Here is an 18,060-nt window from a genome sequence, read left to right on the forward strand (position 1 = left end):
AATGTAACTAAAAGGTATTTTTTTATCATGAGGCCTGCCAAGATAGGGATAGTTGTTTTACCGTGTATTTCCAGTTTCAGGGACAGATAAACTGAAAAGATACTAGTGAACATTGAATTCCTTAGAAAGGAGGTTCATAAAAGCTTTATTTTTCTTCAGCAAATATTGCTTCAGAAACTCAGCCTGTGAGGATCCAAGTGAGGATGTATGGCCCATGGTTGTTCTCTTGCACCTTAGATGGGAAACAGAGAATGGGCAGATACAGAAAAGAGTTTAAGTGCTCAAATTCTGATGTGAGATCAAGAATACTCAGTGAGGCACTTGGGTCCTTGATGTAGTGATGGGGAGTAATGCCTTTGCGCTGTAGGTCAATGTATCCTGCAGGCACCTGTGCAAGACTAGTTAGTGCTGGGCAGATGTGGAGTGAGATGGTATCATCAGAAGTCTTGCTCCTTGCATCTCCATTTACTGCCTTCCAAAACCTTGTAGAAAGGGGGTCCTACTTGCCAGCTGTGGAGCAAAATGTTGTCCATCCATGTGATATTCTCTAGCTGCATTGCTTGCTGCAAGTTTTACTACAGTTCACTCAAAGTTTGCTTTGGTACAGTTGGAAGCCTGGTTTGTTTTCTTGAAGGAGACTCTTTTGGAAACATGAAAAGGCTTTTTAGGTAACTAAATGTATATTTTTATCTGCAATTTTACAGGAATCATCAAAGGCTATTAAAAAAACAGTAGCTCAGAAGTTAAGAATTGTAGCCTGCAAACAGTGAGCACTTGATAGTGTGGCTGATATTATCAGATTTATGATATATGTAGGCTATTACTTATTTGTATTGTGGTAGTGATGACATAGCTTACCCAAGAGAGAGATCCTTGTTTTAGAAATGCTGTGCAAACATAGCAAGATCCAGTCCCTATACTATAGGCTTCGCAATTTTCAAGAAAAATGTTTCAGATCTGGGCTTCTAATTTTCATGGAAATTGTGTGCTTAATTCCCCACCCTAAAAGAAAAGGTCATGCTGGGGAAAAGGGAAGTGGGAAGTGAACTAAGGTGATACAGCAGGCCAGTGCAGAACGAGGGCTCAGGAATCCTGGTACAGGGCCTGAGTTGACTGATCAGCTCTAGTTCAGCATGAGAGATCTCTGTGCTCAAGTTTCATTGAGTGTCAAGAAAAATCTGGGTCGTTGTCGTGTGGAGCAGTGTCTCGGTCCATCTTTTGCTGATAGATGAGTCCCTTAACTGGAAGGATTACAAATTTATGGAAATATATTTTTAAGCCAAACATTATTGTGTTTGACTGCTGAAAAAATCTGAGTCTAGAACAGGGTTCTCCCAACAGAATATGGGAAATAAAAATCAGACATAATTAGGAATCTTTCTGGTCATATTGCATCTACATGGTCTGATGCTTGGTGCTTTTTTTGCCATACAAGACAAGAAATTGCAGAAAAAATAATTTGATGAATGGAGACAAGGTTGGGGTGGATCATCAACGTGAGTACAGTTTACATAGACACCTTTGTGCAAACAACATTTTTGGTACATCAAGAGCTTTTTTGATAGATGGGGACACAATAAACGACAAAAAAATTGCCTGCCTTTTACTGTGTGAGTAATCTTTCTGGGAAACACAAGAGACACTCATTTTGATTGGTAGCTAGCTGCATTTTTTTATATGAAGCAAGAGTCCAAGGGCTGTAAAACTAGTAAATCTGAGGTGTCTGCCAACAAGTGGATTTCATGAGGGATGAGTGCTAGGGTGAAGGCAGGAAAATAAAAGTTATGGTGAAGAAAGATGGGCAGAGCAGTGCATGCTGGAAACTCATGTATAGTGGTGTTGGCTCAGACCGAACTGCAGCAACTTTATACTTTCTGTCTCAGCTCCCTTGCCTGTAAAACTAACATAGTTGTTTGCTACTTGGATGGAGAACTGCAGTGTGTCAGTCATTAAGTCTGTAAATCTCATCTGAGAACCTAAAATATTGTCCAGAAGTGGTAGACACCATTCAATAATGTGTCCAGGGTAAAGGAGCAGTTATCCCAAACCCCACATCACCTTGTGACCAGCTAGGAGGGCTCAAGGTCATTACCCAACCATGGATCCACAATTTTGTTTGCCCTCACACCCTCTGTCAAGTCAGGATAAGACCTGACTGGAATGTGACCATTCCTTAGCTCACTCGATGCCCTTGTTCCATGTCAGAGGCTGAAAAGGCACAAGTGGCTGCCCGTTGATGTCCTGCATCGTGGGTCAGGCTGGGGGGCTGCCCAGAGTAACCCCCTGAGAACAAAGTGACCTGGGCAGACTTGGTGACTCACCAGCATGCTCCAGGGATTGAGGGCATTGGAGTTTTTACCTGGTTTTGTTATCTAAATTCATATTGTCCTGTTTTGTATATTCATGTGTTTTCTGCCCTCGCTATATGCACAGGAGAGGATGTGCCATTTCAGAAAGGCACCTCAGCCTTTAAACACAGAACAAAGCATTGATCTCTGAAACAGTAAGCAGTGCAGTAGCCTGCACACATGCTTGCTGGTTTTCAATTAAGGAAGTCAGGAAGTCCTGGATCCTCTTTTTTCTTTAAAATGTGATTGATTCTGCACAGTGTTATCCTGCATTTTAGCTTAATTTATGATGTGTTAATTGAGGCTGGAGGTGTGTGAAGGAAATTTCTTTTTTAATTCAGATAATCTGATTTTTTTCCCTTGTCTAGTCTCTTTGCTATGCCATTCTTTCCTGATTTCTTTACAAATCAATATCCTTCAAACTCTACTTTCCAGATACACTTGGCTACAAAATGCTCGCAGCATGTATACTGTCACAATTTAACAGAAAAGTGCTTCCTAAATTCTGAACGTAAAAATGAAATGTGGTCATTTGGTCCTGAAGGTAGTATTGGCAAGTTACATATTTTTAATCTTTACATAGTTTGAAGCATTTAATTTTCAGTTCTATTTCATTAAAGGTTTTGATTAGGTAAGAATCACTGCTTTTATTAAACAAAACAAATTTTCATAGCTGCAAAGGACAAGGAAAATGTTAATTAAGTGCATCCCAATGTCTCAAATGGCAGCAAAAAGATAAATCATTAAAAATGATCTTTTTTTTCTTTTTTTTCTTTTTTTTTAAGCCTGCCTCCTTCATTTTGATTGTTTTGGGAATAGCAAATTCTCCAGGAAGATAATTGGGGAGAAATGTAACAATCTTTTATTTTTGAACAATAAATTATGACATTTGTCAAACTAACTAAAATAATGGTCTGTATTTTCTTTTCTATAGGAATCTTTTGTCTTTGAAAGCAGCTGTCTCTTCCAAGTGGATGAATTTGGCTTTTTTCTGAGCTGGAAAAGTGAAGGAAAGGTATATTACAATTATGTCAGGACTACATATTAGATATTATTGAACTTGGTTTATATTCTGACTAGTTTTTAAAAATCTAAAATATTATGTTAGTTTAGTTACAAAACTAGTCTTTGCTCCATTCTTTTAGGATTGACAGAAGTGAAATATTTAGGAGGGAATTAACTGATATAAAAGGGAAATATACTGTTTAGTGTTAAATTAACAGTGTTTGCAAATAAGCTTCATTGTTTCTTCTTCCTGCAATTCCTAATGGAGCCATGTGTCAACAGACCTTTGAACTTGTACCTTTTTTTCTTTTTGCCATTTCAGGAAGGACAGGTATTAGAATGCTCCCTGATCAACAGTGTTCGTTTTGGAGCTGTACCAAAGGTACTCTATAGTTGGTTTATACCCTTCATTTAAACAAAGAATATTTAAACTGAAGGTGAAATGCAGAATGCAGCTCATTTCTTTAAAAAATACCAGCAATGCAGCTTTTATTTTGCAATCACAGTCTAAAATTTTAAGTTTTAAAGTCAAGTAATTTGGTGTGATTACAGTGGGAAGGTTCTGTCATCTGGTCTTGCTGATGTAGTACAGTGCTCATCTTTCCAAATGTGGTAAAAGCTGAAGAAGAGACATTAAGAGCATGTATTAGGAGTTTTCAATTATTTTGTAACAGTGTACTGTGATACTTCTTTTAGGGATCTGGAAGAAAATGTTTCATATTCCAAAATTTGTTCCCATCTGTTTAAAATTTGTTGTATCTTCTTGATCTATTGACATAAAACGTAGAAAGTTTTTTTTGTGTCCCTCTTTGTACAGTTAGGTGGTCAGAGAGGGCAGCTGGTCACTGTCTGCCATTTTGAAGAATATCAACAGAAGTACTAGCTTAGGAGTTCTGGAGAAACCCAAAACTTTGGAAGTAGTTTCAGTGGTGTTCTTCAGAAGGAATACATAGCATTTTCTGAAGTGATGTGTGGGCCTCCCTCCTCCAGGCCTCTAGTTAAATTTGTTGTGAAGCAAGATACCCGTTAACACGTCTGCATTTCCACTTTCATGTGTCAAGTGTTTCTGTGTTAACTGCAGATAACTATCTCTTAGTAGTTCTCTTGGGAATCCATAGACTAAAATCTTTCCCCCATAGAGAAAGGGCATGAGAAGTGGTAGTGCAGACAACCCCATGTTTCATGTGCTGACAACCATACCGATATGCCTCAGACTTCACCTCTCTCTTTACATAGGTAATTTGCTCTTTATGCCCATTAAATCTATAGCTCTCAGCAGAGATACCAGCTTGCACAACGTGTCGTTAAGAAGCAGCCAAAAAGTCACACAGATCATAACTCCCAATAACTATGCACTTAACTAGATTGGAATAATTTACTTAGAGATTAGTACTGTTCCTCTATTTCCAGTCCTTGGAGTGACTAATTTTTCTTTTTTTGTGATGAAAATATATGTAATTTCTAATTTAACTCTCTATATTTAAAATACTTCATTTACGTCTGAGTTCTCATGATCATGTTCCTAATTGTTAGAATATATTGTTTTCCAGGTTTACACACAGTAATTCTAAGTGAAAGTACTTATTTTAGATGATTGACAAAGATTTAAAGGTGTTAATATATATGAGGTTGCCAATGCAGCTGTATCATAACAAAAGTATTGTGAATATAACAAGTTATTTATTCTGTTTAACAGGATCCCAAAATACTAACTGCACTTGAGGCTGTTGGAAAATCAGAAAATGAGTTGGAAGGACGGATAGTGTGCGTTTGCAGTGGCACAGATCTGGTGAACATCAGCTTCACTTTCATGGTAGCGGAAAACACAGAAATAGCCAAGGTATTTCACAATTAAACAGTGTGTGGGAGTTAAACAAAAAAAAAACAAAAAAAAAAAAAAAAAGGAAAAAAAGGAGAGCTCCTTAGCAGTACTTGGTTGTTTTTCCGGAGTAAGTCAGGCTGCTTGTCTGTCTGAAATACCTGTTCTAATGTCTGCTGCCACACTCTGCAAAAGGACAGCAAACTTCCATTTGGAGCATTCTGTAACATGTCTGCGTGCCATGGTGAAAGGAAATAGTGACTTTGTCAGCCTCTGCATGCACAGTGGTTTATCAGAAGTAGACACAGAGAACATTAAATATGGGACACAGCATTCCCTTAGCTGTTTAGTTGTCTCTGTGTGGGGCTGGTATGGCAGACTGTGTGACAGTTATGCAGTGGATCTGTCACACACAGGGATACTGAAGGGAAGTGCAATTACTTTCATTTTTGTGGTGCGTAGAGCTCAGCCCTCCAAAATTTTGTTCAGCGATAACCTAATTGGATTGTGTGGTTCATATTATTTGAAAAAAAGAAAGGCAGGAAATAAAAATCTCTACAATTAAGGGGATTCCAGTGTACTCAGGTTCTTTTCTGTTTCCCGTTGACACGGAACAGTCTTAAGAAAACAATGGTGCTTTTTTATACATCATCTTTCCTGAGAGCTTAAGATTGCAGTTCACAATACAAGTTCTTTGGCTCCACCAAGGCCTGGTACTTGATCTGTCTACTATAAACTGCTCTGAGAAACTTGATCCAGAGTACTGATAGTACACTACTAGCTTAAGTTCAAGGGATTTTAAAAGTACCTATGTTTTTGCTTTTCTTTTCTGATTGTGTGTACTTATGATGTAGTATAATCTGTTTTACCTGTGAGAAACATTGAATAGCAATCAGTAGCAGCTAAACCCCCTCCTTTAAAGCCGAATATCTGTTCGGTGAATACAGCATCACTAAATCCCTTGGCAGACCTGGTTGATTTTTTCATTGCCTTGGATCCATACCTCATTAAACACTGGCAGTACTGAGTAAACTTCATGATAGGAGAAATACTTGTCTAGCTTACATGGGTACACTGAATTGATTTTACTATGTGTGTTTTCATCAGACTTTCAGTGAAATATCATGCCACAGTTATGTTTTGAAAACATTTAAGAAGCAAAGAAAAGGATGTGCTGGCAGCATTCATTTTTGCATTTAACCCAATGGCGTCTCTGATTTGTTCTGAAAACAGAAAGTTGGAATTAAGTTTCTTAGCCACATTAAATCTCAATAAATTCTATTAGATTAATTGGTTTGTGAGGAGTATGTTGGCCAGTTACATAGACTGTCACAACAGGTGAGCTGATTATACTGTCTACAAGATCTACTGCTTCATTAATCACCAAGATGTTTACCCAAAATGGTGTGTTATGCTTCAGCCAGCTTGTGGGTAGGCTCTGAGAGGGCCATATATGCGAGAGTCCTATGTTTGGGAGTTTTCCCACCAAAATATATATCCAGAACTTGTCAACAGTGGTGATCCACCTGATATATGTTTGAGGCACAAGGAAGAGGGTAAAGTAGATCAAACCAAACACAGTGTAGAGCTTTCAAAGTTGCTTTCACTGGGGATATGGGCATAAGGGAAGTAATTTGGCCTTTCTAAGTACATCAACTTGCTGCTATACTTCTGTGCTAAAATAAAATTTTCTGGGAGTTGTCTGCTCATGGAGGTGTTCCTGCTTAATTCTTCCTGTTTTGTTCATGAGAAGACATCTTTTTTTCTGGGACATAGTAAATCTTCTCTAGAAGAAGTGAGTCGTTGTGTGGTATTAAGTAGCTATGCAGCTGCTAACTGCAGTTTAAAATAGGCCTTGATTTAATCTATGTTCAAGAGTAAGCCCCACTTGTGAAATGGCAGAGGCAAGTTTGAAGAGAAGAAAAGGCAATGACTGTAGTTTAAGCAGCCGATATATGTAAGGGATGCATCTATAGTGGTTTCTGCTGTTCCCCCCCATTGCTGTGAGGAAGACGAATGTTACTTGCTGTAGATCTTTTGTCCCTTCCTCAGATAAACCCAGGTCAGTATTTTGTTGGCACCTGATTGGGATACTTTAAAACAAGGGAGTTTAGTGGCAGATCCAAATACAAAAGCCCAGAACCTTTCTGTCCAGAAAGAGGGCAAAAAGGTACTCTGCTTCTGTTGATAACAACTTACGATTGGAAAAGAAGTAATGGTTACTCACTGAAAGCTGAGTTGTAATGGAACTGAGTAACCATGACAAAGAAGAAAATTAATACAAGTTCCTGGCTTCTTGAGGCTACTACCCATGTAAGGAGTGGTATTGGTGGGAAGCAGATTCTGCCAGGCCCCACAGGACAGGGAGGGGGGGCAGAGTGTGGGGGCAGTCCTTTAGGGGTGCCCCAGCTGTGGCAATGAGGCATGCACAGAGCTGCTGCCCACTGTGGGTTAGTGGTGAACCCTCCTCTCCTGGCAGGGCTCCTCACAGGCTGTAATCTGTCATCATCTCTGCACTGGGGCAGCCCCACATTTCTCTGCCTCTTGTGGCGATGTGCTCAGCAGATCTGGTGAAGTGATCGCTGAGCTCCAAGTATAGCTATTCCAACAACAAGAGTATGTTTATTATCTCCCCACTTGTCTCCAAGCTCCAACTCTGGTATTTACATTCTATCTACTTAAATTTTATTGGTGTTTTCAGCTGAGAAATTGGTTTTTGTTTCCACTCTTAAAACAACCAGAAAATAGAGTGTACTCTGTCTCTGATTGCAAGCAGCTGTCATGGTCCACTTCTAAAGCAACTCCACTGTGGCAGTAGAGTGACTGTAAAAGGTGGAATTTAAAACCTAATGTTTGGAATTCTGATTAAATCAGGTTATATAAATTACTGCGAGCTAAAATTAAACCACACACATTAGAGGTGTGAGCGTATCTGTGTATTTTTCTCTTTTTTTACTTTCTAGATGGACTTTCTGTGACCTAGTAATCTGATAATCTGCTTTCCTCAGTCTAGGACATTTGAAAAGGCCACTGAGTATTTGGGGGCAAATTTCCTTAGTGCAGAAGTGATGTAGTGCTCATGTGAGGCCTTAGCACATGGCATGTAGGTTCCTATCTGATGTTGGCATAAATCCAATAAAGCTGTCGTAGTTTAGCAGCGCAAAATCTGGATTTCTTGTCATCTTTGTTCATCCACTTTGGCAATACATTAAGGAGTTTAATTTAAAAGATTAACCTAAATTGTCAGCTCTTTTTACATGCCATAACAGTTGTTCTTTCCCAGACCCAGCAGTGTTATTGGGAAGGACCATCTCTCCAGCTGAGAGTTTTTGCCCTTCTGCCAGAAACTGCTGTTCCCACTGCCCTTCTGGCAGAAGACTTTGTGAACACTCCTGATTCACTTCAAGGAAGAGCCATAGCACTAAGCTTATGTCACTGATGTAGGGACAAAGCTCACACCAGTGTTTAAGATAACGTGGCTCTGGGAAGTGCTGTTGCACACCATTCCTCTGGCAGCAGGTAGGGATGGGAGCAGCCACAGGAGAGACAGGGTGGAGTAACCTCTTACACTAGCATAGCTGGTTTTGGTAGAAAGTAGATATTTTCTGCAGGTGTGTTACTCACTGAGACAGTGAATCACACATTGATGGCTAACCTGTGAGGCACCAGAACGAATAGCACATGCTGAAATGCTTTATTACTCATGTGCTGACAAACAACATAAGGGTAAAATGCAAGCTTTATCATACAGCTAATAAGATTGAAGGTGCCTGCAGTTGAAAGCACTTAGTTTTGACATTCTTAAACTTTCCAACTGAAAAGTTGAGATGGTATTTTCCACTTTTAAATTTATTTGTTTAAAATGTTTACATGGACCACCATGTTTTTGCTAAGATGAAGCACTTCAGGCTGATCATTTTTGTTTCTGTTTCTACTAAATGGCTCTTTTGGACTTACAAAAAAGCTCAGTTTCAGTTCTGACCCTGATTTTTATTTATTTTTTTTTTCCCCATAAAGCAAACTATTAAGTAGTTGCCCAAATAGTTGCACAAAGGAGGGCAACTAGAAGGTAGCAGAAGTCTCCCACAGAAATATGCTACAGTCACATTACAGAAAAGTTCTGTTTTCCAATGGCTTTGGCTTTTTTTGATGTTTCAAAGCAAAACTTTCCAAGAAACCTGTGGAACATACTTGAACAGAACTTGAAGTTCACTGCTGTTCTCTGTGTCCCATTATGTTAGTATACAGCTTATGTCTCATAGCCTATGTGATAGACATTTCTAAACTATGACTGTCTTAAATATATGACTGCTACTTTACATGTTCCAGTAGCCCTGTGCCAAGTATGTAATTCCATGTTCTCTAGAGAAATCTTCATATCCTAGCCAGCCTGCAGTTAAGTGTCTGTGCTTTCAAGCTGCTTGCTTTTCTGATTTCTCATGTTCTTTCTTGGCTACGCTACTGCAGAATTATCTGTAAATTGAAAACTTCAGCCCTGGTTCTCCATAGCCAGGAGGCCAATTTCACTGTGTAAAGCTCCACAATGTTTGTCTTAGTTTGTACGCAAAAGCAGCCAAAGGTAGTTTTCCATCCTCTTTCAGAGTAGACCCCTCCAATGCTAGACAAATCACTCTGGGGCGGAAAGCTTACTTGAAAGGTGGTAGCGGTCAGAACACATCAGGAAATTCCTAATGCAGACTGTGTGTGAGCCTCATCTCTCCTGATGAAATACTTCAAAGTCGGAAGAGTCCCTTTTATCTTTGTAACAGAATTTTCACAGCAGCATCCTGCAAGGCAGGGAATAGGTTTTCCACCGTCACTAGTCTGGTCTCCTTGCTTTTGCTGTCTTAATTTTAGGGGTATGGTAATTTTTATAGAACAGAAAGGACTTTGTGAGCCATCTGCGTTGGGGAAGAGGGACATCTGCTGTTCCTAGCAGCGCTGAAGGAGGGCAGAGTGCTGGGCAATCCAATCCTGCCAGGCCATGGCTCTCTTGGGAAGCCTTGGGATACATGCTTCTAGGCTCCTGGGGTTTCCTCACCCTTCAAGCTAGCCAGACCTTGCTTCTGACAGCCAGTTGCAGGCACTGAATACCAAAATCAGAGTGCAGTGCCTCCTTGCCTCCCCAGCTTTCCCCATGCTTGAATTAACTAGAGTGCAACCGAGGAGAGACAGCGCTGTAAAAGCAAAGGTAAAATCTCAAGAGGTCTGGATGATACTGACCTCATCTGTAAATAAGCCACGGATGACTTTGTCTAGAATTTCATGAGCTGGAGGTTACAGTAATTTTTAGCCTGTCATAATTTTTGTCCTTTTTAACCTTCCTAAATGAAAGGTTGATGGCTAAGAGAGCTGACAGGTCAAACTTATCTGTGTACCCTGCCAGTGCTGCCGGTGTGCTGCCGGTGTTTCCAATGAACCCCAGCTAACACAAGGTCACTAAGTGCCTCAGAAATGTTTGAGTACTACAGCCAAAGCTGAGAGAGTGCTTCTTCGATACATTATTCTTGCACCTTCTCCTTATAGAGAAATTTGACAATGTTGGATCTTGTTACAGAAAAACAACAAAGTCTGCTTATTCCAGCCTGTAATGTACTTTGATTGTGTCAGCATAAGGGTCTGTGTTTAAGGTGTACTTGGCTGGTTTTGTTTCTTTTCACGGTTGTTGTTTCTCTAGGATTAGATAGCAGGGACCAGATTCCTTTTTTTATATGAGTCTGGAATAATTCTTGGTATATAGAGAGCCATTTAGGAGTCACGTTGACAGATTAAAGGTGCTGAGCTATATTTTGAAAATCAGAAAATATTTCTTACTAGCACCAGTACGTATTTCTATCTTGTGTTTCTATCAAAAACATTGTGTAAATCTGCTTTCTGTATGACCCAAGTGAAGTGTTTCCGATCTACCTCATTTCAGAATTTCATCTTGTAATAGGATTTCCCTTCTTTGGAGAGGTAGTGGTTTGGAAATGCTGATCGTGAAAGAAGGTAATTGAGGTTCTTTATCCCTGTTCACTTATATAGGTTTACAGGTCTTTCAGCTTTGTCTGTAAAATAAGGAGTGCTGTCATAGCATACAAGCGAGGCTGTTGCCATATTCTTTGTAGCATGTTAGATGAGAAAAATCTGAGCTCTTCTTTCATCCCTCCCACAAGGTCATCAGACAAGTGTACGTTAAATCTAGGAATCGTTTGTTGTCAGGAAAGCAATATACTGCCAGCTTGACATTTGTCAGAGCATCCAGGCTTTGGGTATTTTGTGAATATCTGTGCACTGGATCACAGCATCTTAAAAGTGATTATGAAGATGGTGGTTGTTTGGAGACTGTGTCGTCTCAGAAGGTCAAAGAGTTTGAATGTGCTGCACTAAGCCTGAGTATTAATCTATGAATGAGGACATTTTTTAATCTTCTGTCATTATGCTTCTATATAGTATGCTCGCAAGCCAGAAGCATTTTTTTTCCCTCAGCTCCCTTATTCCTAGTTAATTTGGAGCCAGCTGGTTAACTGTGGGGAATATCTGATGAAACACTCCAGAAACTGCTTTAGCCCCAAACTGAAGTACAAGCAGCCAGATGCTACATTGTAGTGCAGCTGTGTGGTGTGGAACAAATGTGCCTCTCCAACTGCCATGTTTTGCCCAGTGGACATCATGCCAATATAAAGATGATTCATAGATGGGCAGAGACTCAGGTTACTCCCTTGCTTGATGCCAGCAGAGGTGTGATGCTTTTGCGACTTATCAGTGTTTGGCTGTAGTTCTGTGCTCTTTTGGTGTAAAAGAATGCAGTTCCTGATTTGGCATCTCTATCAGGAAAGGGCATTATCATTGAAAAAAGATTAGGGAGTCCTCTAAAGTTGGAATCTTCAGCACATCTCCTGCAAAGAAATTACTCAGTAAGTGGTTAGTGTATTGATTTCTCTATATACTTTTTTTTTTTTTCCCTAGCAACGTTCCTTTTTGACTGCTGTTCTTGATGTACAGGAGTAACTTCAGAACTGAGTGCTGGGTAACCTTACTTTTAAATGTTAGATTTTGTTATATCTAGCATAGTTGCAATCTATTGCCTTCAAATTGGAATGTATCTCGGTGGGTTTATTTCCTATTGAAAATTGCCAATATTGCACTAATGGCATTTTTTAGCAGAAAATAATGAGAGTTTTGAAAGACTGAAGCTTATATACAACACGCATTTTGCAAGGGATTTTTTGTTTGTAGTGCATATGCCGTTTTACTGTGTGGGTCAGTGTTGAAAGGTTGAGGAGCTTTTAAGGCACTAGAGACTAATCCAGATCACATGAGGATGAGTTTTTGTATAGCTGTGACGATGTTAATACAGCAGTAATGTAACATTTTACTGTTTAAAAAGCCCAAACAAAACCAAACCACAAAAACCCAACCATAGGTAGTTGATGATAGTTGAATGATGATAGTTGAATTTGGATAGTTCTAAGTGATTGAAATGCATGTAAGACTTATTCAGGCATTTATCCTGAAATTATCACAAGCTCTAGTTCCTATATCATCTTAAGTGAGGGAACACTTGTAGGAAAAGATAAGTGTTCCCTAAGTCTGTCAATGGCTTCCAGTTATGTCAGTTCCAATAAATAATATTATCTCACCCCATGAACCTTCCTTGCTTTATATCTCTTGGCAGTGCATCCATGCTATGACTACTGAGTCATCTTATTCATGCGGCTGGAAAAAGAGAAATGGGAGGGCAGACTGTTACTGGTGGGTTGTTTTTGAGCACAAAACACACCTAAGAAGAACCCAAATGCTAACATTTCTCATGTCAGACTTCTATTTTAAATGAATCTTAGATACACACCTTATGTGTATAAATATTTTACGTAGTACTTCTTAAAGAGGTAATTAAAAAAGCAATTTTTAAATATAAATAAATGGCTACTTTTCCTAAAGCAAAATAGATTCATAAGGTCTATTTTAAGGGAGTCTGATTAACAGTTTCTTGTTTAAAAAGACATTTGTGATGTTCATGTAATGTGTCATGAGTGCAAGGGTCTGCTTAAATGGGTTTATCTGCTGAATTGACCCCTTAGACCTTGTTTTAGCCCATAGGGATTTACTCTCTGCTGTTTATGCTGTTTTCCAAAGATGTTAGTGTTCCTCCTATATAAATGATGATTTTTTTCATCTGTTTTGCAGATGTACAGCTCTCATTCATGAAAAGAAAAATACACTCATCTGCATCTATTTATAAGTGTCAAATTCTGGATTCTGCCCAAGTCAGTTCAAGCTGCATGCACAGAATTTGGCCGGAAGCAAGAAGCTTCTTTATTCATAAGGCTAATGTTAAGCAGTGGACCAAATCCCTTCTCAGTTCCACCAGTGTAAATTATCTGTTGAGTAATCCTAGCATTACAATACCGTAATTGAGATCAAACTTGGCTTGTAGCACTGTCATTTTTTTTCTCTTCCTATAGCTTTATCCTACTCGGATTCTTGCTGAAATCAATGAGTGTTCATGTTAGGGTCTAATCCTTAAGCTTTTTCTATACAGTCCTGCAAAGTCTAGGTCCAAGCTATAGTAGAAAAATAGATCCATAAAAAGGAATTATGTAAGTAAGTGTTGTAATGCTGCTGTTGACTGGAAGTCATCCCAGTGATTACTGGAACGTTTTGCTTTTTAAGGATGAAAGCAAGCAGGATTTGAACATGTAACGGGGTGTTAGATGAGGTCAGTGTCACAGAACAATTGTTGTGCCTCCCTGTGGCTTGCTCTAGCTTATTAATATTTTGTTTCATTCCTTTTCTAAAACTGAACCAGTTAAATATGTCATCAGATACTGTATAATGTCGCTTAGCAGTAGCTAGTATTGCCAGCCGCAACTGAAAGGGAGGCATATGTTTATACAGGCTATAAATAGAAGGCTTAATAAATCAATCAATGGACCACTTGCCTTTGCTGGCAATAAGCTCTGCTAATAGCACCACTGATGCTACATGTAGCACTTGGAAGCGTGGAAAGCACAATCACTTTGGTTAGTGAAGGATAAAATGGGTAAAATGTGGCTGGACTTTTCCATGATGTTGTTATAAGATGTGAAGTGAGCAGTTTTTTTCCTCAACTCAGGTTAATAACGTTATCCACAGCTGCAAGGAAGAGCAGCCTTCCCCCAAGACAAGCTTTCCTGCTTTTTCAGTTTTCCTAATTTGGTGTTTGTGTATTTTCGTGTTTTTCAGCAATGGGTAGAAGGGCTTGGATCCATCATACATAATTTTAGAGCTAACAATGTCAGTCCAATGACATGTCTCAAGAAACAGTAAGTTCCTTTCTTTCCTCCACTTTCTCCTTTATTTTTCTGTCTTTGTATTTTCCTTCTTGGAATTTAAAAAAAAAAAATATATTTTGTTTGTCAGAGTTCAACATTTACAATCACAAAAGATTTAACACCATAAAGAAAATGGTATTAAATTAAAGTTTATCTTTCATTGTGACCAGAAGTTGTCTTGAGTCTATATCTGGCACCTGCCCAGGAAAAGTTATAAGAGAATTTATAACTGTTAATTTGATTTGTTGATATTGTATGGTTTAATTATTGTCTGGCTTGTTCTTTCATTGGTGCATATGCAAACAAAACCCCATGAGTCTTTCTTGTGTTCATATTTGTGTTAATTAATGTACTGATTCTTTTGGGCTACTTTTTGCCTTTAGAGTTAAAGAACTGCTCTGCCTTGAGCACTAAAAATTTACAGAAAAATGTTTTTATTACAGAGCAACTAATTTTTTTGTACTATAATCTTAAACTAAATATAAGTATCTAGATCCCAATTTCAATAAATAGTGTTTTAAAAATATTTCATCCTTAATTTCAGCTGGATGAAGCTGGCCTTTCTAACAAACACAAATGGGAAAATTCCAGTTCGGAGGTAAGCACAACTGAGAGTTCCAGTTTTTATCAGGTACTGGTTGTATACCATTAATAAAATTTTGTAGCTTAATACTGAAATATAATATCAATTGTATTATTGATATATATGTAAAAATAAGTACAGAACTAGACATACTTAGCTGAGTTCCCTACCTCCTTGGTAAATTAGGCAGGACTTGTTATCAGCCTAGCAGGTTTTTTTCTTAGTCCATTGTAATGAAGATAAGAGTGCATCTAATAGTTTTCAAAGTCACTTAGAGCTAAGAGCATCAGTTTTCTCAGCTTTAAACTCCTCAAACTCTGGGGTGGGTTTTTCAGTTGTAAAACTTAATAAAATACTTAGCCAAAGAACCATAAAAGCTTGCAGGCTGGTTAAGTAGAGGGCAAAGAGGTACATTTTAAAACGTAGTTCCATGTAAAAGAGACAGATATAGCTCTGCCAAAATTAATTCTGCTTTTATGGGAACCCCCAGGATAATATTTTGTTTTCTACACATGGTAAATAAATCATTTTGTTAGTTGTTGTCAGTAACAGAAAAGTAGTATAGTGTATTTTTTTTCTGTACTATTACAAGTTACTTATTTCAGTCCTCTCTGGCTAGACTATAATTTTCACCCCTCCTGCTCTGGAAATTAATTCTTGCTGATACATTGACCTTCTTTCCTCTTCATGCAGTATGTGAAAACCACACTTTTGGGGCATGCAAATAGAAACTCACAGAAGGGAGCAAGGAGGATGACTTTGTACAATAAACCTCACAGAATATTTTTTTTCAAGGGAGAAAGATTTGATTTTGCATCTATAGAATCTGAAAAAAGACAAAGGGCCTGCTATGTTGCCTTCTGGGTTTCTTTAGTTTCATGGTTCAAGTGACTCCTTGACAAGTGTTAAGGCTGTTTCAGTGTGTTAATCTTTCAGCTTTCACATTGACAGAGTCCCTGCTTATTTCTCAAACTTGACTAAACTGCCATGAGGCACCTTCTGTGTAGAAGTCCCATGAGGAATATCATCAACTGAAGGGTAACCATGGGGGAACAATACTACAGTGGCAAATTCATTCTCGAGACTTTAGCTCTTTATGCCTGTGTTTGAATATAGAGCTTTATTCCTCAGTATGAATTTATAATGCACTAGCTTGTCTAAAACTTTCTGCCTTGAGATACTTCACCTTTCATTTAGCAAGGCATAAATTCTCTTTGTTGTGCTACAGCACACTGATTTGTATATGCAGACAAGCTTGCGTATTGTTGAAGAGAGTCCAGTCCACTGGTTCCAGTGTATTAAATCTTTAAATTAAAATCTGTACTATTTCCAGGTTGACATAAATCATTTGCCAGCAGCTTAATTTATTGCAAAGTAGTTTGCTTATAAATTTGTAAAGGATCTACTGTCCCATGCTGTGCAGAGGGAAGCTGAATTTTCTTTACACCTGGATGATCCAAGGAACACGCTATGTTGGTGTGGGTGAAATGTGGCAACTCTTTGGGGATTATCCGGGAAGCACTGTATCACTTGCTGAAAGGACTAGGACAGTGAGAAGCTGGAGAAAAGTTGTAGAGGAGAATCACAGAATCATTCAGGTTGGAAAAGACCCTTGGGATCATCGAGTCCAACCACCAGCCCTACTCTACAAAGTTCTCCCTTACACCATATTCCCCAACATCTCATCCAAACGACCCTTAAACACATCCAGGGATGGTGACTCCACCCCCTCTCTGGGCAGCCCATTCCACTATCTGACCACTCTTTCTGTGAAAAATTTTTTCTTAATGTCCATCTGAACCTCCCCTGTTGCAGTTTAAAGCCGTTCCCTCTGGTTCTATTGCTAATTACCTGTGAGAATTGACCAGCACCAACCTCTCTATAATGTCCTTTCAGGTAGCTGTAGAGAGTGATGAGGTCTCCCCTCAGCCTTCTCTTCCTCAAAATGAACAGTCCCAGCTCCTTCAATCACTCTTCACAGGATTTATTCTCCAGGCCCTTCACCAGCTTCGTTGCCCACCTCTGCACTCACTCCAGCACCTGCATATCTCTCTTGTATTGAGATGCCCAAAACTGGACACAATACTCAAGGTGTGGCCTCACCAATGCAGAGTACAGGGGACTATCACCTCCCTACTTCTGCTGGCCACACTATTTCTAATTCAAGCCAGGATGCCATTGGCTTTCTTGGCCACCTGGGCATACTGCTGGCTCGTGTTCAGCTGCTTCTGTTAGAACCCCCAGATCCTTTTCTTCCACACAGCTCTCCAGCCACTCCTCCCCAAGCCTGTAGTGGTGCATGGGGTTGTTGGGGCCCAAATGCAGGGGGAAAAAAAAAATAAAATCTGTCTGCTGTGTAGACCTATTTTGGAAAAGGTGGTGATTGAGATCCCTGATGGAAGACGGCAACATTGTGAGATTAACTTGATCCAGAAACAGCTGCTTACCAAGTGGGACACAGGCATGCAGGTGTCTCAGCACTGGGCAGCCTGGGATGTAGGGAACTTCACTGCTTCCCCCCTCCTCCCACAGAGACTTAGTGCAGAGGAGGAGCATGGAGAGACAGGAGAGGGAACAGAAGGAGGTAGATGCAGAAGAAGGATGTGTGTATGAGGAAGACAAGCCAGGAAGTACTGGGAAATGTGGGCAGAATGGCTCTGCTATAGAAGGTGCACCAAGGTTCACGTTGCTTACCCAAACCTCCCCTCAGTAACTCTGCTGGTTTAAACCACTGATGCTTCCCCTTCAACTGACCTCCAGATTGGTATGGTCAGCTCTTCCCGTATCCCTGTTTTTAAATACAGTTCTATCTAGTCAGCCCTGCTTTGTCAAACCTCCCCCTCCTCCTGCTGCTCCGGGACTCCTGCAGCAATTGCTGTATCTCTGAGGATACAGATAAGAAGGTTATTCTCGCAGAAACAGAATACCCTGCAGATCTGTTAAGCTATAGGGATATGTATCAGAAGATCACCTGTGTTTCATTTTTACACACAAGTGCAGAAAAACACT

General features: G+C 39.5%; 1 protein-coding gene across 11 annotated transcripts in view; it reads left to right on the forward strand.

Annotated features, from left to right (window-relative positions):
- The window catches only part of PLCB4 (phospholipase C beta 4), a 199,978-nt gene that overhangs the window by 105,284 nt on the left and 76,634 nt on the right, over positions 1-18,060 (forward strand). For 10 of the 11 annotated variants that reach the window (XM_026845082.1, XM_026845083.1, XM_026845084.1 and 7 more), the window contains 5 exons: positions 3,283-3,363; positions 3,676-3,735; positions 5,050-5,193; positions 14,380-14,459; positions 15,013-15,066. In XM_026845082.1, coding sequence (XP_026700883.1) covers positions 3,283-3,363; positions 3,676-3,735; positions 5,050-5,193; positions 14,380-14,459; positions 15,013-15,066 — 419 coding nt within the window. Of the gene's footprint in view, positions 1-3,282; positions 3,364-3,675; positions 3,736-5,049; positions 5,194-14,158; positions 14,270-14,379; positions 14,460-15,012; positions 15,067-18,060 lie in introns of those variants that run through there. The other variant, XM_026845090.1, reaches the window with a different exon arrangement.

The sequence above is a fragment of the Athene cunicularia genome (assembly GCF_003259725.1).
Source record: "Athene cunicularia isolate RWA chromosome 3 unlocalized genomic scaffold, athCun1 chr3_part1, whole genome shotgun sequence".
Taxonomy (NCBI): domain Eukaryota; kingdom Metazoa; phylum Chordata; class Aves; order Strigiformes; family Strigidae; genus Athene; species Athene cunicularia.